This window comes from Nomascus leucogenys, chromosome 24 (genome assembly GCF_006542625.1).
Source record: "Nomascus leucogenys isolate Asia chromosome 24, Asia_NLE_v1, whole genome shotgun sequence".
Classification (NCBI taxonomy): Eukaryota; Metazoa; Chordata; class Mammalia; order Primates; family Hylobatidae; genus Nomascus; species Nomascus leucogenys.
The window spans coordinates 9,863,380-9,890,403 of record NC_044404.1 but is presented as its reverse complement, the minus strand read 5'-3'; the positions used below and the strand labels follow the sequence as shown (position 1 = coordinate 9,890,403).

The 27,024-nt window shown below is 48.1% G+C and overlaps 1 protein-coding gene across 2 annotated transcripts in view; it reads left to right on the top strand.

The window, feature by feature from the left end:
• SLC2A5 (solute carrier family 2 member 5) overlaps nt 1-27,024 on the top strand; it is a 47,029-nt gene that overhangs the window by 7,724 nt on the left and 12,281 nt on the right. Inside the window, exons 1-4 of one of the 2 annotated variants that reach the window (XM_030805412.1) lie at nt 5,210-5,419; nt 7,846-7,936; nt 18,461-18,559; nt 19,102-19,262. In XM_030805412.1, coding sequence (XP_030661272.1) covers nt 7,904-7,936; nt 18,461-18,559; nt 19,102-19,262 — 293 coding nt within the window. In that variant the 5' untranslated portion in view covers nt 5,210-5,419; nt 7,846-7,903. Of the gene's footprint in view, nt 1-5,209; nt 5,420-7,845; nt 7,937-18,460; nt 18,560-19,101; nt 19,263-27,024 lie in introns of those variants that run through there. The other variant, XM_030805411.1, reaches the window with a different exon arrangement.

Here is a 27,024-nt window from a genome sequence, read left to right as displayed (position 1 = left end):
CCCAGCCTTTACTTTCTATTTTTTTTTTTTTTTTTTGAGACAGGTTTTGACTCTCTTGCCCAGGCAGGAGTGCAGTGGCCCTATCTCAGTTCACTGCAACCTCCACCTCCCAGGCTCAAACAATCCTTCCACTCCAGCCTCCCAAGTGGCTGGGACTACAGGCGTGCAGCACCATGCCTGGCTAATTTTTGTATTTTTGTAGAGATGGTATCTTACCATTTTGGCCAGACTAGTCTTGAACTCCTGAGCTCAAGTGATCTGCCTGCCTCAGCCTCCCAAAGTGCTGGGATTATAGGCATGAGCCACTGTGTCCAGCCTTCCTTTTTTCTTTTAAAAACCCACTTGTAAGGCTGGGCGTGGTGGCTCACGCCTATAATTCCAGCACTTTGGGAGGCCGAGGTGAGCGGATCACGAGGTCAGGAGTTCGAGACCAGCCTGGCCAACATGGTGAAACCCTATCTCTACTAAAAATACAAAATTAGCCAGGCGTGGTGGCAGGCACATGTAATCCCAGCCACTAGGGAGGCTGAGGCAGAAGAATTGCTTGAACCCGGGAGACGGAGGTTGCAGTGAGCTGAGATCGCGCCACTGCACTCTAGTCTGGGCAACAAGAGTGAGACTCCCAACTCAAAAAAAAGAAAAACAAAAAAAAACACCACACTTGTAACTATTGCTGATAGGAACATACATTCAGGGCAACTTGAATCTATGCTCCTGGGTTGCAGTCCTCAAACTTGGCCCAAATAAACTCTCTACTTGTATGGATTTCGCCTCAGTTTTTTACTTTAGATTAATAAATGGGTGTGGCCAAGAGCCATTTCCTCTCCCCATCAATCAAGCAAGCCAAATATAGACACCACCAGGATAGCAACCCCGTTTTGTGCGTCAAAGGCACATATAGGCATTTCTGCTATCGTGTGATATACATGTTCCTAAAGAACATGATATTCTGCCAAGTGGCACATAAAAATAACAGGGCTTAAGGGGAGAAAGGACTGGCAAGGACCATTTGAATCCTATGCAGTTTTACAATCTGAACACAAACGAGTATAAATGCAGTCTTGATAAGCACAGCAGCTAGGGCAGATCTCTACCGCCTGGGGGAACTCCTGCTTTCTCTTCTCAGATTAGGGCCTTTGGGGCTTTCACTCCTAGTTGAGCTGTTTCATCAAAATTGAAAATCCGGCCAGGTGTGGTGGCTCACACCTGTAATCCCAGCACTTTGGGAGGCTGAGGCAGTCAGATCATTTGAGGTCAGGAGACCAGCCTGGCCAACATGGTGAAACCCCGCCTCTACTAAAAATACAAAAATTAGCCAGGCATGGTGGCGTGCATCTGTAATTGCAGTTACTCAGGAGGCTGAGGCAGGAGAATCGCTTGAATCTGGGAGGTGGAGGTTGCAGTGAGCCAAGATTGTGCGACTGCACCTCAGCCTGGGCAACACAGCAGGACTCCGTCTTAAAAAAAAAAAAAAAAAGCCGGGCACTGTGGCTCACGCCTGTAATCCCAGCACTTTGGGAGGCCGAGGTGGGTGGATCACCTGAGGTCAGGAGTTCAAGACCAGCCTGACCAACATGGTGAAACCCCGTCTCTACTAAAAATACAAAAATTAGCCAGGCGTGGTGGCAGGTGCCTGTAATCCCAACTACTCGAGAGGTTGAGGCAGGAGAATCACTTGAACTTGGGAGGCTGAGGTTACAGTGAGTTGAGATCATGCCATTGCACTCCAGCCTGGGGGACAAGAGCCAGACTTCGTCTCAAAAAAAAAAAAAAAAATTGAAAATCCAATTCAGGCTATAATCAATTAAAACAAACAAATTACATATGAAAATGTCTTAAACTGTCCTCCTAACTCCACCATTTGGTTTAAGATTATTGAAAGGGTCACAGGGGAGTGACAACTGTCTGGGCCAGTGGCACGGGAGTAAAAGAATTTACCAAGACAGTTGTAGGCAGAGAAAGACAGATTTATTAGAGAAGTAGGAAAATACGTTTGCAAGGAGGCAACGGGCGGTATCAGTAGAAGAGGAGCAGACTGCAAGGAAACAAAGGCTTGCTGGGGATTTTACAGGATGGTTCTTGGGATGATGGATTACGCCACGGCTGCAGGAGCTAACCTGCCTTCTTCTGTCAGCCGGGATGTTTGATAAATTGAGGTTTGATGTTAAGTGGGAAGTTTGCGAGTTATGTGTGTTATTTGCTCAGAAGGGCTACGCTTCCTGGGACATAAACACAGACAGACCTATAACTCATCTGCTTCCTCTTTGTTTATCTGTTCTGGACCATGAAGAAAGGCAGATTTATAGCTTATTTGCTTTCTCTTTTGCTTTCCCCTGGTGCTGCCAATCTGACTCCTTTTCCCTAATTAGGACTCCACAGAAAGCTTGGAAAGCACTTCTTTTTTTGTTTTGTTTTGTTTTTTTTGAGATGGGATCTCACTCTGTTGCTCAAGCCAAGTTCTGTGGCTCAGTCACAGCTCACTGCAGCCTGAAGTTCCTGGCTCAAGCAATTCTTCTGCCTCAGCCTCTCAAGTAGCTGGGACTACAGGTGCACACCACCACACCCGGATAATTTTTGATTATTTGTAGAGATATGGTCTCACTATGTTGCCCAGGCTGGTCTCGAACTCCTGGGCTCAAGCGATCCTCCTGCCTCGGCCTCCCAAAATGCCAGGATTACAGGAGAAAGTGCTTCTTGAAATCACAAAACCAGCCCAGAGCCCTGCAGAATTTGCAGCGTTTTCTCTTTAAGGTCTTCATACATTGTGTGAAAGGAAAATAAAAAACTCAGGACCCCAATTCACTCTGCCAAAAAAGAAAAAAAAAAAATTAAGCTGAAAGCTGAGTCATGCAAGGAGCTGTCTTTCCTTTTGTTCCTAAGCAGACAGCGACAGATAAGAGGTTAAATATCTCCACAAATAGCTACTCTGTGTTCACCTCACTTTATGTAAAGTGCTGATTTACTGAGTAAGAGACAGACATGTAATTGATGATTCCTCTACTTGTACCTTTTCTCTTGTAACATGTAGATTACCATACTCTCCCTCTTTCCCCTCCAGCCAGCTTTTCTTTAAATCTTGAAGCCCTCAAAATTATCTTTGGAGAAAGGCACAGACCACAGACTGTTTCTGAGATTCTGCTTTTTTCTTCTGGGCATGTCCTTAACCTTGGCAAAATAAACTTCTAAATTGATTGAGACCTGTCTCAGATACTTTTTGGTTAACAGTTGCTAAGCCTTGCTCTTTCGTTGAGAGAATGCTTGCCCCCCTCCGCCCCACCACCACCTCAAACTATTATATGAACATGCTGTTAAGAACACAAACACAATTTATGCATTCTACTGACAGTATTCTTTTTTTTTTTTTTTAATTTTTGGAGATGGAGTTTTGCGCTGTCACCCAGGCGGGAGTGTAGTGGCTCGATCTCAGCCCACTGCAACCTCCACCACCTGGGTTCAAGCGATTCTCCCGCCTCAGCTTCCTGAGTAGCTGGGGTTACAGGCTCCCGCCACCAAGCCTGGCTAATTTTTGTATTTTTAATAGAGACCAGGTTTCACCATGTTGGCCAGTCTGGTCTTGAACTCCTGTAATCTGCCTGCCTTGGCCTCCCAAAGTGCTGGGATTACAGGCGTGAGCCACCGCACCCGGCCAGCATTCTCTTGTTTACCATCTGCAAATGAACTAACTCACAGTACAGAAGCATGTACTGAGTGAAGCAGAAGAGACTCCACCATTTGCACCACCAGAGGCTTTGGTAGAATATCTTCCCGTTTTCTGTCCTAACAGATTTTCAGGCATGCATTTAATAGTTATACCAGTGAGAAACAGTTTCAGCTGCAAGTGATGGAAAACAAAATGAAGTATTTTTCTTCCCTACTAAGTCAGGTTGGTGGTGGGGAGCTGGGATGGTGCTCCACAGGGTAAGGGGCCCCAGCTCCTCCAAGCTTGGTGCTGTGTCCTGTGGGGCTTCAATCTCAAGGCCCAAGCTGGTGGCATCTACATTCCAGGAAGCATGATGGAGAAAGAGGCAAAGCTAAGAGAGCAAAGTTTCTGGAAGCTGCCTGCCATATGGCATCTTGCATACATTGCATTAAGCGGAACTTTATGTCTGTACTGACTGCAAGAGCAATGGGGAAATGTCTTTATTTTGGGCAGCCGCAGGTCTTGCTCCCAATTCTATTCCTACAGAAGAGGCACTGACCAAATGGATTTATGGATGGGGAGGAGAAGCCATTAGCAGCCTGTACAAAAGAGGCCCATGGCAAAACTTTAAAATTCTGGAACATTCCTAGCAGAGGTGAGGCCAGTAGTGACTGAAGTCCTGATATCATTGTCTGGTCACAGAACAGCCCGGAGATGTGCCAGCCTACTTTGTGGTGTAGTGTTAACCCAATATTTTGCCCTGGTTAAATTTTTCTTATATAAGACATTTGCTTTTCATTCTGATTCAGAAAGGTAACTTTTATTTCTGTTTTACTTTTTATTTTTTTTTTGGAGACAAGAGTCTCGCTCTGTCACCCAGGCTGGAGTGTAGTGGTGTGATCTCAGCTCACTGCAACTTCCGCCTCTTGGGTTCAAGCGATTCTCCTACTTCAGCCACCCAAGTAGCTGGAATTACAGGCGCACACCACCACGACCGGCTCATTTTTTTTTTTTTTTTTTTTGTATTTTTAGTAGAAACGGGGTTTCACCATTTTGGCCAGGGTGGTCTCGAACTCCTGACCTCAAGTGATCCACTTGCCCCAGCCTCCCAAAATGCTGGGTTTACAGGCTACCACGCCTGGCCCAGTTGTGTTTTATTATAACAGTAATAGAAGTGCTCCTATTTGTTCTCCCCCATCCTGTCACCAAGTGATTGTCAATTTTCCATCCTAAATATCCCTCAAGTGTATCTACTTCTGTCTTCTCCATCCCCATACTGGTCCAAGTCACATTGTTCTTTCACCTGGGCTATGGCAAAGACCTTCCACTGCTCCTTCTCCCCACTCCCAAATCCAGCGGTCTCTTGTCCCCTCATCAGTTCACCTCTGGACAGCCAGATGGAACTTTAATATTTAATTTAATTTTTATTAAAATTAAAGTCTTGCTCTGTCACCTAGGCTGGAGTGCAGTGGCATGATCGAATTCCTGGGCTCAAGCGATCCTCTTGCCTCAGGTCTGCCAGGACCACTCCCCTCCCCCAGTCCCACCTCACCGCCGCCATCCCCGGCCGCCATCCCCGTCCTCCATCTTTGAGCCACTAGGCTTCTCACAGTCTCCCTCCCCGCCCTGCTCTTGGAGCCTGCAGGCCTCGGCCTAACGGCGGCCTGAGGCAGGGGCCTGGAGGCTGGTCCGCCCGCCACGAAGGTTGGGGGTCCCTGGCCAGAAGGAGGACCCGGGCGAGGCTGAGGGTTACTCTGGCAGAAGCTGAAGGGGACCCGGGTGAGGCTGAGGGGGACTCGGGCAAAGGCGGAGGGGAACCCGGGCTGAGGCTGGGGGGGATCTGGGCTGAGGCAGAGGGGGACCGAGGCCAAGGGGAACCCGGGCTGAGGCAGAGGCCGAGGGGGATCCGGGCTGAGGCAGAGGGGTCCTGGGCAGGGACAGGACCCAGCCGGAGCCCGCAGGCCCCCCAGGCAGAGGGACTGGCAGAGCGGCCCGCAGCCTGGCGTCATGACGGCCTCCCGCCACGCCCTCCTCCCCGCGCTCGGCTCCCTCCAGAGCGGAAGCACGGGTCGAGCGTTGGTGACGCCATGGCTGTGCTTGCGACGCCCTGTCACTGGCAGGAACCAGGTACTGCGGCCCGCAGCTCCCGGGATGATCCCCTCTGGGCCTGAGGGCCTGGCTCACTGTCCCCGCTTCCCCAGGCCGGGCCGTCAAGGCGGGGACTGGGAGTGTCTGCGTCCCCGCCAGCGACCCCTGTTTTTAGTTACCCCCTCGCCCAAAGGCAGGGAGAAGTGGAAGATCTGGGCCTAGATAGAAGCAGGTGTCATGCACTTGACATGACTGATGACTATAAACTTTGGACGATTATTTTTGGGGGGAGGGTGGGGGACGGAGATGAGTCTCGCTCTGTCGCCCAGGCTGGAGTGCAGTGATGTGATCTAGGCGCACTGCAACCTCCGCCTCCCGGGTTCCAGCTATTCTCCTGCCTCAGCCTCCCAAGTAGGTGGGATTACAGGCGTCTGCCACCATGCCTGGCTAATTTTTGTATTTTTAGTAAAGACAGGGTTTCACCATGTTGGTCAGGCTGGTCTCGAACTCCTGACTTCAGGGGATCCACCCACCTTGGCTTCCCCAGGTGCTGGGATTACAGGCGTGAGCCACCGCGCCCGGCCGGATGCTTCTTTTTGTTGGATTGCACGCCTGTACCCGTCTCCTCACTCCCCCATGGTTGATTTCCTCTCCCCACCCTACCCCTGCAATTAAAGTGCATTTTCTTTGGAAACTTTTTCTAGATCTTTGAAATAATTGGAAACCTCTGGTCTTGCTATGAGTTAGTCACAAGTCAGTGTGCTAGGACAGTGGTACGCTGAAGAAAAAGGCAGTGAAACTGGTGAAAGGGAATGCTGAGTTCTCTCTTGTGAATAGGGACCCCCCCCCACCCCGACCCCCCAACACACACACACAGACAGCCACGCTGCTAGGCTTCTCACAGTCTCCCACCCTGAGCAACCCTGGGGATTTGCTGCTAATGCAAGGAACAGTGCCTAACACAGGCTCCCAGTCTCTGCTTGTTTAAAGATGCATGAGATTCAGAATCAATCACTAAAGTAACTGGATTTACGCCACAGCAAATAGAACTGGGAGTATGTCCTGTAAAGATGAAAACCTGCGGGACTTGTGAGACTTTGGATTTTGGCCACTTGCCCTGGCGTGCCCTGTGGAAGCTGAATGAGTGCCAAGCACAGGGGGCTGACAATGGCCTGGCCTTGAGATGGCGGGACCCAGACCAGCTGCTGTGACTCACTTTCCCCGCCCTGCCTGGAAAGGGGTTCGAGGTATTTACCACCTTCCCAGCAGTGATGAATACACAGAAAGTAACATCTCTAGGTCATTCTGAGTTCCTTAAAATGGAAAATAAGAGGCCGGGCGCGATGGCTCATGCCTGTAATCCCAGCACTTTGGGAGGCCAAGGAGGGTGGATCACTTGAGGTCAGGAGTTCGAGACCAGCCTGGCCAGCGTGGCAAAACCCCGTGTTTACTAAAAATATAAAAATTAGCTGAGCGTGGTAGTGCACGCCTGTAATCCCAGCTACTCAGGAGGTGGAAGCAGGAGAATTGCTTGAACTCAGGAGGCAGAGGTTGTAGTGAGCCGAGATCATGCCACTGCACTCCAGCCTGGGACAAGAGCGAAACTCCTCCGTCTAAAAAAAAAAAAAACAAAAAAACAGAAAATGAGAAACTTTCCCCAAACAGTGTTACACAGTGACTTGGGCAAAACTGACTCTCCACCAAGAGACACTTGACTATAGTTTTCCTGGCAGGGACAGCATCTATGAGGTCTCTAGTGGCCCAATCTGTTGCCCTCGTTTTACCTGGTGTCACGTAGGGTGGATGACAGCTGTTGTTTGCCACGCGTTCCTGACAGAAATATAACCCTTCCCGTCATTCACCATGAGCCTGACTGGTAGAGACTTTAGCAATGGGGAAGTACCACAGACTGTTCCATCAGGACAGTGCTGGGCCTGCAGTCCCCAGGGGGTACCCACTTGCTTAGCCAAACCCCAGACGTTTCATTTAAAAGCAGAAGTGAAAGGAAGACCAGGTTCCTGAAAGGGTTATTCTGACTTAATCTGGCTATAAAAATGCTATTGGCTGTTATTTGGTATGACCAAAGTGCACCCAGAATGTCTTCTCTCTCCATTCAGTGCACACGTTACTTTGGCTAAAAGGAGGTGAGCGGCACTCTGCCCTTCCAGAGCAAGCATGGAGCAACAGGATCAGAGTATGAAGGAAGGGGTGAGTGTGTTGCTCAGGGAAAGGGGCCAAGAGCAGGCTTGGCTGCCAGGGCCTGTTCAGCCTTTCTGGAGAGTCGCTGCGGGGGCTTCTGGTGTTGCAGAGGGAACTCTGTGTTGGGAGGGATCGTGGTGGGGAGAGGGCGAAAGTCTTGTCCAGCAGGTGGTCTTTTATAGGGAGGAGAGAGGTTTAGAGACAAGTGCTCTGTGGAAATCATTCTATTGGAACAGTTTAAAAGATCCTGCCTTTAAAAGCAGGATCTGTAACTGAATGGAAGAGACCCAAAGGATTCATTTGTCCCAACTTGAACCAAACACGTTAGCTGCAAAATCCTTCTATGGTTGGTGAGATGTTTCGCTCTGCCTTCGTTTTGCTTTTGGCTTCAGGGCAGTTAATTTACTTTTTCAGCAAGTAACGTAGCTGAGCCGCATGAAAGCAAGATAAACTCAGAAAAGGCGTTGCTTGATTTGAATTTAGTTCAGATCTGTCACGTAGGTTTCCTGCCTTTTAGATACTGAGGCTCCCTTGTTTTAGAGATGAAAAATTTTCCTGGACTGCCATAACATAATTGCAGTTTACTTTCTAGATTCCCTTGATTAAGGAAAATGCATAATGTCAGAAAAGTAACATTGACTTATTAACACTTTATAAGAATTTGCATTTATTCATCACAATAGCCATCTGTTTATATTTGGAGTGGAGGAAGGGTGGTGCACATTTTTGCAAAACAGCATTTGTTCAGGCATGGATGTGAGACCCCTCACCATAGGCAGACTGGAAACATGCTCTGTAGCACATAGATTAAGAGTGGGTCTTGGGAGGCCGAGGTGGGTGGATCACCTGAGGTCAGGAGTTCGAGACCAGCCTGGCCAACATGGTAAAACCCCATCTCTACTAAAAATACAAAAATTAGCCAGGCATGGTGGCAGGTGCCTGTAATCCCAGCTACTCAGGAGGCTGAGGCAGGAGAATCACTTGAACCCAGGAAGCAGAGGCTGCAATGAGCTGAGATCGCACCATTGCACTCCAGCCTGGGCAACAAGAGCGAAACTTCATCTCAAAAAAAAAAAAAAAAAAAAAAAAAAGAGTGGGCCTGGGAAGTAGAAGCCCCCAGGATTCATTCCTGCTCCATCCTATTCTAGCTGTGGGACTTGGGCAAGTTCTTTAACTCTTCTGTGCCTCAGTTTTCTCATTTGTAAAATGGGAGTAATAACCATACCACCTCATAGGGTGCTGGAGCAATTAAATGAGACAATGCACGTGAAGTACCTGGCACAGAGTGAGTTCCCCGTAAATGTTACTACTTTTCTCTGTCTCTCTCTCTCTTTTTTTTTTTGACACAGAGTCTTGCTCTGTCACCCAGGCTGGAGTACAGTGGTGCGATCAAGGTTCACTGCAACCTCCACCCCCTGGGCTCAGGCGATCCTCCCACCTCAGCCTCCTGAGTAGCTGGGATTACAGGCATGCACCACCACACCCAGCTAATTTTTGTATTTTTAGTAGAGACGGGGTTTCACCATGTTGGCCAGGCTGGTCTAAAACTCCTGACTTCAGGTGATCTGCCCACCTCAGCTTCCCAAAGTGCTGGGGTTACAGGTGTGAGCCACCATGCCTGGCCATCGTAAACGTTACTACTTTTCCATCATTCTTTAGAGCTGGCTTCTCCACCTCCGCATGATTGCCATTCGCCGCTGGCTAATGCTTTGTTGTAGGGGCTGTCTTGTGTGTTACAAGATGTTTAGCAGCATCCCTGGCTCTACCTTCCAGATGCAGTAGCACCTTCCCCCAGGAGTGACAACCAATGTCCCCGAGAGGGCAGAATCAACTCCCAGCCCTCAACTGAGAGGCACTGCTTTGGAGTCTACTCAGCCCCTTTGCTTGGGTCATCTTGTTTGTCTCACAACTAAGAAAGTGTCAGACAAATCAAGTGTTATCACCTCCATTTTATAGAAAAGAAACGGAGGTGACGAGGACTTAGGTGTTTGGGGGTCAGGAAGGTCTTCTGCTGTCCAGAGAAAGGCACAACTGTCACGTTCCCCACATCCACCAAGTGCAGCTGCAGAAAGGAATGGAAACACCCCCACGTGGCAGGCCCTGAAACTGAGTCACACATTGCGAAAGGAAATGATTCAGATGGCCACATGGGAGAGGCATGGGCTGACCCCGCTGCCCGCTGCCTCAGCCCTCCAGGGAAGGAAGCCTCCTCTGGGCCAGAGGGATGAAGGTGGAGATGGGCTTCCCGCTCCTGAGAGCAGCCTGCCCCTTGGGGAGAAAGCCAGGGCGTGCTGGGCTTCCTGAAACACTCCGAAGGAAGCGATTCCAATGGTCTGTAAGAATCTGGGAAATCATTAAGTGCAGCCAAGAGTGGATGTAGGAGTCAAGGAGAAATGCGGGGGCAGGCGAAGCCTACAGAGGCTGCGCGGTCTGGAGAGGAGGGCGTCTGGCAGTGTGGAGCCAGCTCCCTGCCCCTCAGTGGTTGTGTGGCAGTGGCCTCACTGGCCTTTTCTCTTCTTTTTCTTTCTTTTTTTTTTTTTTAATTTTGAGACAGGGTCTTACTCTGTTGACCAGGCCAGAGTGCAATGATGGGATCATAGCTCACTGCGGCCCTGAAGTCCGGGGCTCCAGCAATCCTCCCACCTCAGCCTCCCGAGTAGCTGGGACTACAGGCATGTAGCACCACGCTTGGCTAATTTTGAAATATTTTGAAGAGACGGGGTCTCACTATATCCAGGCTGGTCTTGGGCTACTGGGCTCAACTGTGCCTTCTGCCTCGGCCTCCCAAAGCGCTTGGATTGTAGGCCTGAGCCACTGCACTCAGCCCTGCTTTTCTCTTATGTAGAGGGCAAACACTGACATTTATCAGATGTGCACCAAGGACTTTCTGCCAGGAAAAAAAGACTCTTGGTCTGAAAGAGAAAAATAAAATGGATTAGGAAAAAAAAAAAAAGGTACAACAAGATATTTTACAACTACATAAGAATTGAGGGCCAGTTGCAGTGGCTCTGGCCTATAATCCCATCAGTTTGGGAGGCCGAGGCAAGCGGATTGCTTGAGCCCACAAATTTGGGACCAGCCTGGGCAACATGGCAAAACTTGGTCTCTACAAAATATACAAAAATTAGCTGGGCATGGTGACCGCGCCTATAGTCCCAGCTGCTCTAGAGGCTGAGGTGGGAGGATCGCCTGAGCCTGGGAGGCAGAGGTTGCAGCGAGCAGAGATAGTGCCACTGCCACTGCACTCCAGCCTGGGTGACTCCAGCCAGAGTGAGACTGTGTCTCAAAAAAAACAAAGGATTGTTGAATAAAGTTCCCCACCTCAATAAAAAGATGCCGAAGTGCTTTGGAAAATAAAGACACATTTTTGTGGAGTGGCTCCACCAGCAACTAGTTGAGTATCCTAACTAGTTGAGCAACTAACACCCCTCTGTGCTCTCTGGGTCCTCACTGATATTCATTTGTAATTAATGGATTAATTAACCCATTTGTAACACCTACTACAGACCAGGCATGGTCCTAAGTGTTCTATACCAGTGAACTCATTTATTCCTGTGGTGGTATCATTATCCTCGAAAGTTTTTTTTTTTTTTTTTTTGAGGCAGGGTCTGGCTCTATCACCCAGGCTGGAGGGCAGTGGCACAATCACGGCTCATTGCAGCCTCCTGGGCTCAAGCGATACTCCTGCCTTATTTTTAAATTTTTTTATAGAGACGAGGTCTCACTATGTTGCCCAGGCTGGTCTCAAACTCCTGGACTCAAGCCATCCTCCTGCCTCAGCCTCCCAAAGTGCTGGGATTACAGGCATGGACCACCAGGCCAGGCCCATTATCCCCATTCTAAAGGTGAAGGAACTGAGAAGTTCAGGGAGTTGCCCAGGGCCACACAGCCCAGCAGAGCCAGGCTTCCATCCCACACTCCTGGGCTCCAGAAGCTGTGCTCCAAACCACCACAGCAGCTGATGATGCTCATCTCTCCCTGCGCCTTCCACTACCTGTTTGTGAAACTGAGTTCAACAGTGTGATAAAGTGATATAGCTTGAAGTACTGATCCTCCAGGAGCGCTGACTACTCCAGGGATGTTTGCATTCTGACTGGAGATTCCTAACAAGGAAAAGTTTTGAGCTGAAAGAATGTCTCTCTGACAACAGAAACTTCAGGATGGATTTCTAAGGGAGATGGTTTGGGCTCCCTTCCCAGTGACCTTGAATCGCACCCTGTCAGAAAGTCAGCCTTGAGGACTGTCAACCTAAAAAAAGAAATGGAAGCAAAATTAATGTAGAGAGTGTACTGGGGCCAAGATTGAGGACTGCAGCCCTGGGAAACACTGGGAAGTACTTTGGAGAGCATAGGAGAGGTTCAAGATTTTAAAGAAAAAAGGACAAACCAGGAGAGGAGTGATTACAAACGGTGTTTGTTAGGAATTCTTACTGGTTTAGAGAAATGACATTGATTTAGTGATAGGCTATACATTTTTTTTTTTTTTTTTGAGACAGAATCTTGCTTTTGTCACCTAGCCTGGAGTGCAATGGCACGATCTCGGCTCACTGCAACCTCCACCTCCTGGGTTCAGGCAGTTCTCCTGCCTCAGCCTCCCGAGTAGCTGGGATTACAGATGTGCGCCACCATGCCCGGCTAACTTTTGTATTTTTAGTAGAGATGGAGTTTCACCATGTTGTCCAGGCTGGTCTCGAACTCCTGACCTCGTGATCCGCCCACCTCAGCCTCCTACCAAAGTGCTGGGATTACAGGCGTGAGCTACTGCGCCTGGCCTACATTGTTGACTGTAGAGTATGCGTTATGGTGTCTGGTGTATGGCATTGTTAGGCTAAGTTACTACTACTTGGTGGCAACACTCAGTGTAGAGTCCACATAGCAGGCAGATGACTTAGCTCATGTGGGAATAAGATGTGACTGCTGCCGTATTTCAGTGCTTTGCTGGACCGGTCATTTAAAGGGGTGCACATCCCCCCAAAAGTTTCTTTTCTTTCTCGGGGTGGTTGTTATTACTAAAGTCTCAAAATGTTCTCTGTATTATGAAAGGCAGGAAGCTGGTTTACTGACAGCATGAGGAATGTGGTTTCTGGTTTCTCCCTGAAGCACAGCTCAGAGTCATGGCAACCTCCTTAGCCTCTAAGGAGAGCCCCTCCCGGTCACGGCTGGGGGTCACTGGAGCTTCTCATTTTAACAAGCTGGCCAGAGACCCGCACATCCTCTTTAGCCCCTCCCTTTTCCTCATGCCCTAATCCAGCCCAGTACCAAATTCTTTTTGTTCTCCCTCCTGGAAAGCAAAAAAAGAAAGAAAGAGGGCTTAAGCCTTCTTTCTACTATGTGCCTTTTAAAATGTAGTACTGCATCTTTATTGAGAATATAACTCAATACCATACAATTTCACCCCTCTAAAGTACGCAGGCCCAGGCTGGCACTGTGGCTCACACTTATAAAACCAACACTTTGGGAGGCTGAGGTGAGAGGATTGCTTGAGACCAGGAGTTCAAGACTAGCTTGGGCAACATAGCAAGACCCTGTCTCTATAAAAAATGTAAATAATAGCCTGGTGTGGTGGCTCACACCTGTAATCCCAGCACTCTAGGAGGCCAAGGCAGGTGGATCACTTGAGGTCAGGAGTTTGAGACCAGCCTGGCCAACATGGTGAAACCCCATCTCTACTAAATATACAAAAATTAGCCAGGCGTGGTGGCATGCACCTGTAATCCCAGCTATCCGGGAGGCTGAAATTGTGAGCTGCACTTACAGTGAGCTGAGATTGTGCCACTGCACTCCAGCCTGGGCGACAGAGCAAGACTCCGTCTCAAAACAACAACAACAAAAATTTAAATAAATAAAGTGTACAGGCTGGGCATGGCAGCTCACACCTGTAATACCAGCACTTTGGGAGGCTGAGGCAGGAGGATTGAGACCAGCCTGGGCAACAAAGTGAGACTCTGTCTCTACACACACACACAAAGTACATATTAATAGATAAAAGTATACAATTTATCACCAAAGTGAAATAAGCCAGGCACGGGAAGACACATGATCTCATGTGTGGAATCTGAAAAAGTTGAACTCTGTAAGTCGAACTCACAGGGTGAGAAGTGGTGTCTCATGCTGATTTTTATTTGCATTTTCCTCATGGGATATCAAGTCTTTTTAATTCACATCCTCGATAGTCCTCAAAGCTGGTACTTTTAACACCTACCATGGCCCGTTCCATTACCCAAGTGCCCATCTGCTGTCTGCTGGCCTCTGCAGTAACCCGCTCCTTGGTCTCCCTTCTGCTCTGCACGTGGCAGCTAGGGTAATTTTTTAATTTGTTATTTATTTTTTGAGACAGAGCCTTGCTCTGTTTCCCAGACTGGAGTGCAATGACGTGATCTCGGCTCACTGCAACCTCCTTCTCCTGGGTTCAAGCGATTCTCCTGCCTTAGCCTCCTTAGTAGCTGGGACTACAGGCATATGCCACCATGCCTGGCTTATTTTTGTATTTTTAGTACAGATGGGGTTTCACCATGTTGCCCAAGCTGGTCTCAAACTCCTGACCTCAAGTGATCCTCCCGCCTTGGCCTCCCAAAGTGCTGGGATTACAGGTGTGAGCCACTGCACCCAGCCTGGAGTAATTTTTTAAAAGTTCAAGTCCTTCCATCCCACTCCTCAGCTACAGAGCACATGGAGGGAACAGATGGAGTGAATATGGAGTGAACGCCCAGTCTTTTCTGTGGCCCTCACCCCGGTTTGCCCTCCTTTCCCCACGCTCCAGCCACACTGGCCAAATTCCAGATGCTCAAAGGTTCTGAGCTCCACCTGCCTCAGGCCTTTCCACATGCTGTTCTCTTTCTCTGAATCACTCTCTTCTTCTCCCTCCTCTCCTCAGTGAAATGTTGCTCCCCAGACCTCTCTTTTTAACCACTCCTGTGTTTTTCTTCTTAGTACTTACTACAGTTACAGTTTATTACATTCTCATATAGTTTCTTAATGTGTGTCTTTACCATTGACAGTAGTCTGCTGGGGGCAGTTGTCTTGCTTACCGAGGGTACTGTGCTTCCTGGAGTCCAGTTAGCTGGCCATGCTTATTTGTTTAATAAAGGTGGTTGGACCAGCAGAGTTAGTGAGAACCCACCCAGAATAACTTTGCTACTCTTAGGAGAGTGAGCTGTGATTCCTACTGCGCCCACAGAATGTGCCTGTGGCTTGAATTCAGAGAGGCAGTGAAAGAATGGAGGGTGAATTGAGTGCTCTATGCTCAAGAGACTCTATAGCCTGATCATTTAGTCGCTCTGATCTCTCCTCCATAGTCTCTCTGATCATTTTTGCTGGGATCCCATCAAAGCAGTCAGGGAGCTGGCGATCCATGGTGCCTGGCAGAACCCCCAACTCTGGGGCATGAGCCCTGGGAACCAGCCAGCTCCACCAGCTGGGCTGTGCTTGTTGACTGTGCTGCTGGCCAGAACCCCACCCCTGACCCCAAAGGACTTCAAACCTTAGGGCACTCATCAGACTGAGGGAGTGGTCAAGAGCTGCACTTGGCTGTGTGAATGAAGCTGGTTGCAGTCTCGTCTTACTGAGAAGAGAATTAGAAAAGAACTTTTTTTTTTTTTTTTGAGATAGCGTCTCATTTTGTGGCCCAGGCTGGAGTGCAGTGGTGCAGCCATAGCTCACTGCAGCCTTGAATTCCTGGGCTCAAGCGATCCTCCCACCTCAGCCTCCTGAGTAGCTGGGACCACAGGTGTGTGCCACCACACCCAGCTAATTTTTAAAATTTTTTTGGTAGAGACAGGATCTCCCTATGTTGCCCAATCTGGTCTCAAACTCCTGGGCTCAAGCGATCCTCCTACCTTAGCTTCTCAAAGTGCTGGGATTACCAGCGTTTGCCATCACACTCAGATAGAAGGGATTTTTTCTTTTTTCTTTTCTTTTTTTTTTTTGAGACAGGGTCTTGCACTGTCACCCAGGCTGGAGTGCAGTGGTGTGATCTCAGCTTACTGCAACCTCCGCCTCCCGTGCTCAAGTGATCCTTCCACCTCAGCCTCCTGAGTAGTTGGGATTATAGGTGCACATCATGCCCAGCGAATTTTTGAGTTTTTAGTAGAGACGAGGTTTCACCATGTTGCCTGGGCTGGCCGAGAACTCCTGGGCTCAAGCAGTCTACCCATCTCAACCTCCCAAAGTGCTGGGATTATAGGCATGAGCCATAGTGCCCAGAAAAGAATTTTTTAATCAACATTTTCTTCCCTTTCTTCCTCCCACCCCCACCCCTCTCTCTTCGTCTGTAACAAAATCAAGCAGTAGAACAGCTATAGGGGAGGGATTTTTGTCTGTCTTGTTTGTTCACCACTATATCCCCCACACTTAGAGCAATGCTGGTTCACATTGGGTGCCCAATATGTTGAATGATTGAATGGCTGAATAGACGAGTGAATGAATGAATACACAGAGCGAGTCAGATGGGAGGTGAGCCAAGCCTATTGTGTGTGGGGTGAGCTGTGTGTGTGTGGGGTGGGCTGTGTGTATGTGGTGTGTGTGTGGGGGTGTGTGGGCTGTATGTATGTATGTGTGGTGTATTTGTGCCTATGTGTGTGGGGGTGGGGGGTGGTGTGTATGTGTGTGGTGTGTGTGGGGTATGTGTGTGGTGTGTGTATGATGTGTGTGTGGTGTATGTATGTGTGCATATGTGTGGGGGGGTGTGTATGTGTGGGGTGTGTGTGGAGGGTGTGTGTTGTGTGTAGTGTGTATTGTGTGTGTATAGTGTGTGTTGTGTGTGTATTGTGTGTTGTGTGTGTGTGTGTGTAGTGTGTGTGTATGTGTGTGTATTTTGTGTGTGTGTGTGTGTAGTGTGTTTTTGCTCTTCACCAGGGCTCCTTGCAGATGCTGCCTTTCAGAGGTTCACTCCACCCCATCTGGGGCCCCATGACAAGGCAGGAAAGATATTGTTTCTCTCCCTATCTGGCTCCTCACTTACTTCTCTCAAGACATCCTCTTTAGGCTGGGCACAGTGGCTCATGCCTACAATCCCAGCACTTTGGGAGGCCGAGGCAGGAGGATGGCTTGAGCCCAGGAGTTTGAGACCAGCTTGGACAATATAATGAGACCCCTGTCTCTATAAAAAAATTTTTTTTAATTGCCAGGAATGATGGCATGCACCCGTAGTCCCAGCTACTCGGGAGGCTGAGGTGGGAGGATCACTTGAGCCCAGGAGGTTGAGGACACAGTGAGCTATAATAGCACCACAGCACTCCAGCCAGGGCAAGAAAGCAAGACTCTGTCTCAAAAAAAAAAAAAAAAAAAAAAGATTCTCTGTAGATTTAGATTCAGTGGGATAGTGCTCGTCTTGTCTTTGGAGGGCCGAGCATGAACCTGTGTCACCTGTGAAAGGGGGCTCTCTGGCCAGGCACAGTGGCTCATGCCTGTAATCTCAGTACTTTGGGAGGCCGAGGTGGTCAGATCATGAGGTCAGGAGATCGAGACCATCCTGGCTAACACGGTGAAACCCCGTCTCTACTAAAAAACACAAAAAATTAGCCAGGTGTGGTGGCGGGCACCTGTAGTCCCAGCTATTCGGGAGGCTGAGGCAGGAGAATGGCGTGAACCCGGGAGGCGGAGTTTGCAGTGAGCCGAGATTGCGCCACTGCACTCCAGCCTGGGTGACAGAGCAAGAATCCGTCTCAAAAAAAAAAAAAAAAAGAAAGAAATGGGGCTGTCCATCAGAGTAGATGGAAGAAGGTCCTTTGATGGCAAGTCAGAGAGCAGCGTCTCAAGCTCTCTCCAACAGCAGATTCACCTCTGCAGCTAGACATGGTTGTAATTAATCCTGGCAAACACTCTGTGAGAGAGTGTGATTGTCCTCATTTTAGAGATGAGGAAACTGAAGATCCTAGAAATTAAGCTGAAAAGTGGCAACGGGTAGATTCAAAACTGAGGCCTGTAGATTTTAAGCCCACAGCTCCTTCTTGTCATTAAAGATTGTCTGGAAGGAAATTTTCAGTGGCCCGAAATAGCCAAAAATTTCTTTTTTTCTCTTTGATTTTCTGGGAGTTTATGTTTGAGATGGTGCAAGAGCACATTTGCTACAGTTGGCAAATGCCCCACGTGGCAGGAATGTCACAGGAGCAATTCAAACATCAGCTGCAGTAGCTGCAGTGTTAGAGAAGTAGGTTTCAGCTTCTTTCTGATGCGGTGGTTCTCAAATGGAGCACTTCCCCACCCAGGGACACTTAACAATGTTGGAAGACATTTGGGTTGTCGCAGCTGGGGAGAGGGGTGCTACTGGCACCGTGTTTACAGGATGCTGTAAACATCCTGCTGTGCTCAGGACAGCCCCCATAACAAAGAATTATCAGACCCCAAGTGTCAAAAGTGCTGTGGTTGAGAAAGCCTGTCATAACCCAAGGTGGGTTGATGGTAGGTTTCAAGGAATGGAGTAGTCTCAAGACTACGGATCTTCAGATTCTGTTACATCTTTCTACGAAACTGAAGTAAAGCGGGAGGGCCCTGGAACCCTGGGGCTGCTTCCTGACCTAAGCTGTGATCTCTGCAGAGGCTGACGCTTGTGCTTGCCCTGGCAACCCTGATAGCTGCCTTTGGGTCGTCCTTCCAGTATGGGTACAACGTGGCTGCTGTCAACTCCCCAGCACTGGTAGGTCACTGTGGTGAGCAAGATGTGGGGAGGGCGTTTGGAGCAGCCCATTTCCTGGGTGGGACTGGCCAGCCTGGGGCTGTTCACGCAGTGGGTCCTGAAGCAAAGGGAGAGGGAGACACCCTCCGGACACAGCACAGACCCAAGGGAACTCGCAGACACAGGGCTCTTGGGATGAGCTAGGTCTGGATGGACACACAGTGGGCTGGGCTCCAGGGGGGGCTCAGATCTTCTGTGGCCTTGCCATTTAGAGGGAATCCGGAGGGGCCAGGGGTCTCCCAACTGATTGGAAAATTGGAGTCATCCCTTTCTGGCTGAGAAATACCCAGGGTGGTTTGCTGCTCAGAGGCTTCCCAGCCCTCCCGGTGGGTGCCCACCCTTCTCACTGCTCATGAAGCTCTGTCCTGCCTCCCATCACCCCCCGGTTAGTAAGGTTGGTCTCTGTGTGCCCGGGTTATTTTGTTGGGTGTCCTAACAGCTAATGTTCTTCCTGCAAAACCGGATCAAATTATTTTGGTGTTCTGTTTTGCTTTGTCTCCTAGCTCATGCAACAATTTTACAATGAGACTTACTATGGTAGGACCGGTGAATTCATGGAAGACTTCCCCTTGACGTTGCTCTGGTCTGTAACCGTGTCCATGTTTCCGTTCGGAGGGTTTATCGGATCCCTCCTGGTCGGCCCCTTGGTGAATAAATTTGGCAGGTAAGGGAACGTGAATTTTTAATTCCCTGAAACTCATAGACCCCCATCAGAGCTAAAATATAGGCCTAAAACTGAAATCCTTACCATGAGGCTAAGATAATAACCACTGTGGTCATTTTTCTTTTCTTTTTCTTTTTTTTTTTTAATTTTTGAGACGGAGTCTTGCTCTGTCAGCCAGGCTGGAATGCAGTAGCGCAATCTTGGCTCACCACAACCTCTGCCTCCCAGGTTCAAGCGATTCTCCTGCCTCAGCCTCCTGATCCTGGGATCACAGGTGTATACCACCATACCCGGCTAATGTATTTTTAGTAGAGACGGAGTTTCACCATGTTGGTCAAGCTGGTCTCAAACTCCTGACCTCAGGTGACCCACCTGCCTCAGCCGCCCAGAGTGCTGGGATGACAGGCGTGAGCCACTGCGCCTGGCCGGTCATTTTTATTTTCTAATGGGGTCAGAAAAGAAGACCAGACATTGACAGTGTATGGGGACCTAGGCAGGGTCTCAGGGGTTAAGAAGCAGGGGTGGCCGGGGATCTACAGGCTCTCGGGCAGACCGGGAAGGAGCCGTGTGTGCTTGTGGAGACCCAGGACTTGCTTCGGCTCATACTGCCCTTTTGCCCCCACAGTGTCATCTAGGACATCTCTCTTGTGACATCAGCCTCGTGAACAAAGGGGTCAGGGCTGTATCTTTGCCCCTATTTCTAGAAACATTAGAAATGCCATATTTTATTCCAAAAAAGTGTCCTTAAGATGTCACGCTCCCCCGTGTAAATTCCATGGACATTATGGAAGACCTAGTTAGAAACAGAATTTTAGAGGTCCCCTCGTCCAATCCCTCCAGGGATGAGGAGCACATGGGGCTGAGTGAGGTCACAGATCTAGTGAGCCCAGAGTAACCCAGACTCTGACTCCTCCTCCAGTATTTCAAGAAAAGAATCTGAGAATAAAAACACACAGCCGGGCGCGGTGGCTCACGTCTGTAATCCCAACACTTTGGGTGGCCGAGGCGGGCGGATCACCTGAGGTCAGGAGTTGGAGACCAGCCTGGCCAACATGGTGAAACTCCGTCTCTACTAAAAATACAAAAATTAGCCGGGCATGGTGGTGGGCACCTGTAACCCCCTACTCGGGAGGCTGAGGTCAGAGAATTGCTTGAGCCTGGGAAGCGGAGGTTGCAGTGAGCTAAGATCGCACCATCGCTCTCCAGCCTGGGCAACAAGAGCGAAACTCGTCTCAAAAAACAAACAAACAAAAAACACCGCCGCAGCTTTGGGATCTAACATCCTCTTGAGAGGTTAGTGTTGAACCCACAGTTTTCCATGTGGGCCCTCATGGAGCAGAACATCCCTCCAGTCAGAATCAGACCTGCGGGGCACTTCTTGAGTTAAGAGCACACCGTTTGGCCCACAGATGGAGCCGAAGGTTGCTAATTGAGCTGTCTACTTAAGAGTCTGATAAACACTATTTGGCTATTTGCCGTTTTCTTGAGTATTTGTGGGTGTTATTTATTTCTTTATTTTTTGAGGTAGAGTCTTGCTCTGACACCCAGGCTGGAGTGCAGTGGTGTGATGTTGGCTCACTGCAACCTCCACCTCCTGGATTCAAGCCATTCTCCTGCCTCAGCTTCCCAAGTAGCTGGGATTACAGGTGTCTGCCACCATGCGCAGCTAATTTTTGTATTTTTAATAGAGACAGTGTTTCACCATATTGGCCAGGCTGGTCTCAAACTCCTGGCCTCAAGTGATCCACCCACCTCAGCTTCCCAAAGTGCTGAGATGACAGAGGTGAACCACCGCGTGTGGCCAGTGTTATTTAAATAGCAACTAACTTTTATTAATGAGTTCCTATGTGCCAGGCACTATCCTGTGTTTAGAGGTACTATTACAATCCTCACTTTATTTTTATTTATTTTTGAGGTGGAGTCTCGCCCTGTCACCCAGGCTGGAGTGCAATGGTGCGATCTCAGCACACTGCAACCTCCGCCTCCCGGGTTCAAGCAATTCTCCTGCCTCAGCCTCCCAAGTAGCTGGGATTACAGGTGCATGCCACCACACCCAGCTAATTTTTTGTATCTTTATTAGAGATGGAGTTTCACCATGTTGGCCAGGCTGGTCTCAAACTCCTGACCTCGTGATCCACCCGCCTTGGCCTCCCAAAGTGCTGAGATTACAGGTGTGAGCCACCGTGCCTGGCTAATCCCCACTCCATTTTAAAGATGGGGAAATGGTGCACAGAGAGATACTGTAACTTACCCGAGATCACACAGCTGGGAGGTGGCCGGGACTCCAACCCAGCATATTTCACTTCTAAGCATGAGCAAGTAATGTGTATACTCTACTTTTGTTACTTAGAGAAAATATCTTCTTAATCTGTTGCTTTATTTTTTTAATCATACATATAGTACCTTTTTTATGCAAAATTTTAAAGTCTTCAAGTGGCCAAATTTATAGATTTTGCTTCTCAACTGGGGACACTTACAAAGCAAAAACCATAAATATGTATGTGTGAGACAGGGTCTCACTCTGTCACCCAGGTGGGAGTGCAGTGGCATGATCACAGCTCATTGCAGCCTTGAACTCCTGGGCTTAAGGGATCCTTCTGCCTCAGCCTGCTAAATAGCTGGAACTACAGGTGTGTGCCATGATGCTCAGCTCATTTTTTAGTGTTTGTAGAGACAGGGTCTCACTATATTGCTCTGGCTGGTCTCAAACTTCTGGGCTCAAGCAATCCTCCCACCTTGGCCTCCCAAAGTGCTGGGATTATAGGCACGAACCACTACGCCTAGCCTCTTCTATATTTTTAAATTTTATTTCACAATTTCATTCTTCCAGATAGATATGGTGTTTTAATTTGTATATATTAAGTGATGAGAGAGAACTAATTTTGTTTTATTTTTCCAAGTGGAAAGTCATTTGCTTTCAAATTTATCTTAGTTATTCATGTTCCTTTACTCTTCCATTTAAAATTTTAAGTCAGCTTCTCGAAATCCCTAAAGAAAGATTCTGATTGGCATTGCTCTGAATTTATAAATTAACTTGAGGAAAACTGACATCTCTACAATGTTGACCTTTCCCACTCATGAGCAAACTAGAGCTTTCCATCATCTTCAGGTCTTCTTACATGTCCTCCAATAAAGTTTCATCGTAAAGGACCAAGGATTTAGTTTTCTTTATCCTGGGAGTCACTGTGGTTCCTTGTCTGAAGTTTCATGTCTTTGTCATCAGTTCTGAGAAGTTTTCAGCCAATATCTCTACAAATATTGCCCTTCCCCGATTTTCTATATTCTTTGCTTCTAGAACTCCATGAAGTTCCTCTGTGTCTTTGAATCTCTCATATTTCCCATCTTCTTATCTCTCTTGGGTGCTTTCTAGGTAATTTCTGCAGGTCTACCTTCCTATTCATTAATTCTCTCTTCGGATGTAATAAACCTGCTATGTTTTTAATTATTTTATTTTTCATTTCAATAAGTTCTGTTTATTCGTTTTTAAAATCTACTTTCTATCATTGTTTTAGATAACTTTGTTTTATAGTTTTTTATTCTTTCCTATAGTACTTTTTAAATTTTATTTTATTTTTTATTTATTTATTTTTTTGAGACAGAGTCTTGCTCTGTCACCCAGGCTGGAGTGCAATGGCGCAATCTTGGCTCACTGCAACATCTGCCTCCTGGGTTCAAGTGATTCTACTGCCTCAGCCTCCCAAATAGCTGGGATTACAGGCACCTGCCACCAAGTCCAGCCAATTTTAGTATTTTTGGTAGACATGAGGTTTCACCATGTTGGCCAGGCTGGTCTTGAACTCCTGACCTCAAGTGATCTGCCTGCCTTGGCCTCCCAAAGTGCTGAAATTACAGGCATAAGCCACTGTGCTCTGCCTATTTAAAAAAATATATGTATAAAATATATATTTTAATATATAAATATATATATATAATAGAGTAAGACCCTATCTCAAAAAATATATTTTTAAAAATATTTTAAAAGCATATATATATACATATATATCTATATATATGTATATATATATTTTTAATAGGGTCCTACTCTGTCACCCAGGCTGGAGTGCAGTGGCGTGATTATGGCTCACTGCAGGCTCCACCTCCTGTGCTCAAGTGATCCTCCTCCTCTCTAGTAGCTGAGACTACAGGGATGGGGTCTTGCTGTGTTGCTCAGTCTGGTCTTGAACTCCTGGCCTCAAGCCATCCTCCCACCTTGGCCTCTGAAAGTGCTGAGATTACTGGCATGAGCCACCTTGTCTGCCATTAGTAGACTTTATTTTTAAAGAGCAGTTTTAAGCTCACATAATTGAGAAGAGGCTACAGAGACTTCCCATATACCCTCTCCTCCAATACATGCATAGTCTCCCCCTTTGTCAACATCTCTCACCAGAGCTGTGTATTTGTTACAAATGATGAGACCTGCATTGACATATATCATCACCCAAGGTTCATAGTGTACATTAGGGTTTACTCTTGATGTTGTGCATTCTATGGGTTTTGACAAATGCGTAATGACTTGTATCCACCATTATAGTATCATATAGAGTAGTTTCACTGCCCTAAGACTCCTCTATGCTCTGCCTGGTCATCTCCTCTCTAACTCCTGGCAACCACCGATCCTTCTACTATCTCCATAGTTTGCCTTTCCCAGGACGTCATATAGTTGGAATCACATAGTATGTAGGATTTTCTTTCTTTCTTTTTTTTTTTTTGATGCTGTATGTATTTTGAGGGTGTGTTGGAATCATCTCTGTTTATGATAGTTATATCTTCTTTGCTATTATTTCTTTTACTTTTATTTTTATTTTTTTTTACTTTATTTTTTTTAATTAATTTTTTTTGCACACAAAACAATAAACATTTTCTAAAAATACATACAAACAAAAAGATGCGTATCAAACATATTAGGAAGGTTGCACATGTGAAGTCAGGGAATAGAAATGGGGGGTGGGAATTAAAATAAATGAGAGAGGGACTTTATATGGATCAGTGATAATAACTCAATCCTCTATTTGACAAAGAAGAAGGAGAAGGAAGAGGAAGAAAAAGTAAGTGGGATAAAGGATCAGAAAGGGAGGAAAATAGAAAAAATTAGAGCATGACTCCACGGTAGACCTGTTTTGTTGTCACTGAGTTCGTTGGTTGGTTTGTCTGTTGTATTTTTCATATGTTTCGCCATGTTGGCCAGACTGGTCTCGAACTCCTAGCCTGAAGTGATCAACCCGCCTCGGCCCCCCAGAGTGCCGGGACCACAGGCGTGAGCCACCACGTCCAGCCCCCACATTGCTTCTGGCCTCCGTGGTATACCTCCCAGACGGGGCGGTCGGGCAGAGGTGCTCCCCACATCCCAGACAGGGCAGCCGGACAGAGGCGCTCCTCACTTCCCAGACGGGGCGGCCGGGCAGAGGCGCTCCTCACTTCTTCCCGGACGGGGCGGCCGGGCAGAGGCGCTCCTCACTTCTTCCCGGACGGGGCGGCCGGGCAGAGGCGCTCCTCACTTCTTCCCGGACGGGGCGGCCGGGCAAGGCGCTCCTCACTTCTTCCCGGACGGGGGCGGCGCTCCCGGGGGCGGCCGGCAAGGCGCTCCTACTTCTTCCCGGACGGGGTGGATGGGCAGAGGTGTTCCTCACTTCTTCCCAGACGGGGCGGCCGGGCAGAGGCGCTCCTCACTTCCCAGACGATGGGTGGCCGGGCAGAGGCGCTCCTCACTACCCAGACGATGGGTGGCCGGGCAGAGGCGCTCCTCACTTCCCAGACGGGGCGGCCGGGCAGAGGCGCTCCTCACTTCCCAGACGGGGCGGCCGGGCCGAGGCGCTCCTCACTTCCCAGACGAGGGTGGCCGGGCAGAGGCCTCCTCACTTCCCAGACGATGGGTGGCCGGGCAGAGGCGCTCCTCACTTCCCAGACGGGGCGGCCGGGCAGAGGCGCTCCTCACTTCCCTCTTTTACTTTATGTAATGCATATAACACCTCTGTGTTTTATGACATTTTTATCTCAAATCATATTTTGTCAGGTATTAAGACTATTACCCAACTTCCCTTTTTGTCTTTATTGGCTAAAGATTTTATGTTTTCTAACCTTCTGTCTTTCATTTTAAGGATCAATTCTTTCTTTCATGGATTTTGCCTTTGGTGTTGTATCTGAAAAGTCATCACCAAACCCAAGACTGTCTAGATTTTTTTTTTCCTACGCTATCTTCTAGGAGTTTTATAGTTTTGCATTTTATGTTTAGGTCTGTGACCACTGTGAATTAATATTTGGGAAAATTCTAAGGTTTGTGTCTAGGTTCATTTTCTTGCATATAGATGTCCAGTTGTTCCAGCACCATTTTCTTTTTGTTTTTTGTTTTTGAGACAGGGTGTCACTCTGTCACCCAGGCTGAGTGCAGTGACACAATCATAGCTTGCTGCAGCCTCAAACTTCCTAGCTCAGGCAATACTCCCGCCTCAGCCTCTCCAGTAGCTGGGACTACAGGAGCGCACCACCAGTAGTGCCCAGCTAATTTTTGATTTTTTTCTTTTTTTTTTTTTTTTTTGAGATAGAGTCTTGCTATGTCACCCAGGCTGGAGTGCAAGTGGCATAATCTCAGCTCACTGCAAACTCTGCCTCCTGAGTTCAAGCAATTCTCTAGCCTCAGTCTTCTGAGTAACTGGAATTAGAGGTGTGTGCCACCATACCCGGCTAATTTTTTTTTTTTGTATTTTTAGTAGAGGTGGGGTTTCATTGTGTTGGCCAGGCTGGTCTTGAACTCCTGGCCTCAGGTGATCCACCCGCCTTGGCCTCCCAAAGTTCTAGGATTACAGGCATGAGCCACTGCGCCTGGCCAATTTATTATTTTTTTCTAGAGATGGCATCTCACTATGTTGCCCAGGCTGGTCTGGAACTTCTGTACACAAGTGATCCTCCTACCTCAGTGTTCAAAAGTGCTGAGATTACAGGCATGAGCACTGCACCCAGCCCAGCACCATTTTTTTGAAAAGACTGCCTTTCTCCATTGTGTTCCCTTTGCTCCTTTGTCAAGGATCAGTTGAATAGACAACGTGGGTCTATTTCTGGACTCTCTGTTCTGTTCCATTGATCTATTTGTCTATTCTTTTTTTTTTTTTCTTTAGACAGAGTCTCACTGTGTCACCCAGGCTGGTGCAGTGGGGCCATCTCGGCTCACTGCAACCTCCACCTCCCAGGTTCAAGCGATTCTCATGCCTCAGCCTCCCGAGTAGCTGGGATTAGAGGTGTGCGGCTGTAGTAGAGACGACGAGGTTTCACCATGCTGACCAGGCTGGCCTTGAGCTCCTGACTTCATGTGATCCCACCCGCCTTGGCCTCTCAAAGTGCTGGGATCACAGGCGTGAGCCACCATGCCCGGCCTGTTTGTCTATTCGTTTACTAGTACCACACTGTCTTGATTACTGTAGCTTTATGGTAAGCCTTGAAGTCAGGTAATGTTGGTTCTCCAATACAGTACCATTTGGATTCCTTATTTTATGACACTAATCATTTTAAACATCTTATAGTCACAGTCTGATTCTGTTGTCTGAAGGTGTGCTGTTAGTATAAGCGGCTCTTACGTGTGGCAAGTTTCTCAGTGTTTAGGAATGCTGGAGCTCCACTCGCTAATGGCTTCGTCCATCATGAGGGTCCTCATCATGAGGGCTCCACTGTGAGAGGCGCCTCCAGAGAAGTTTGCTTTGCTTCCGTCAGGATCTCCAGGGTAGGCTTGTTCCTGACTTAAATGGGAAGGCTTTCCAAGTTTTATTAATTGTGA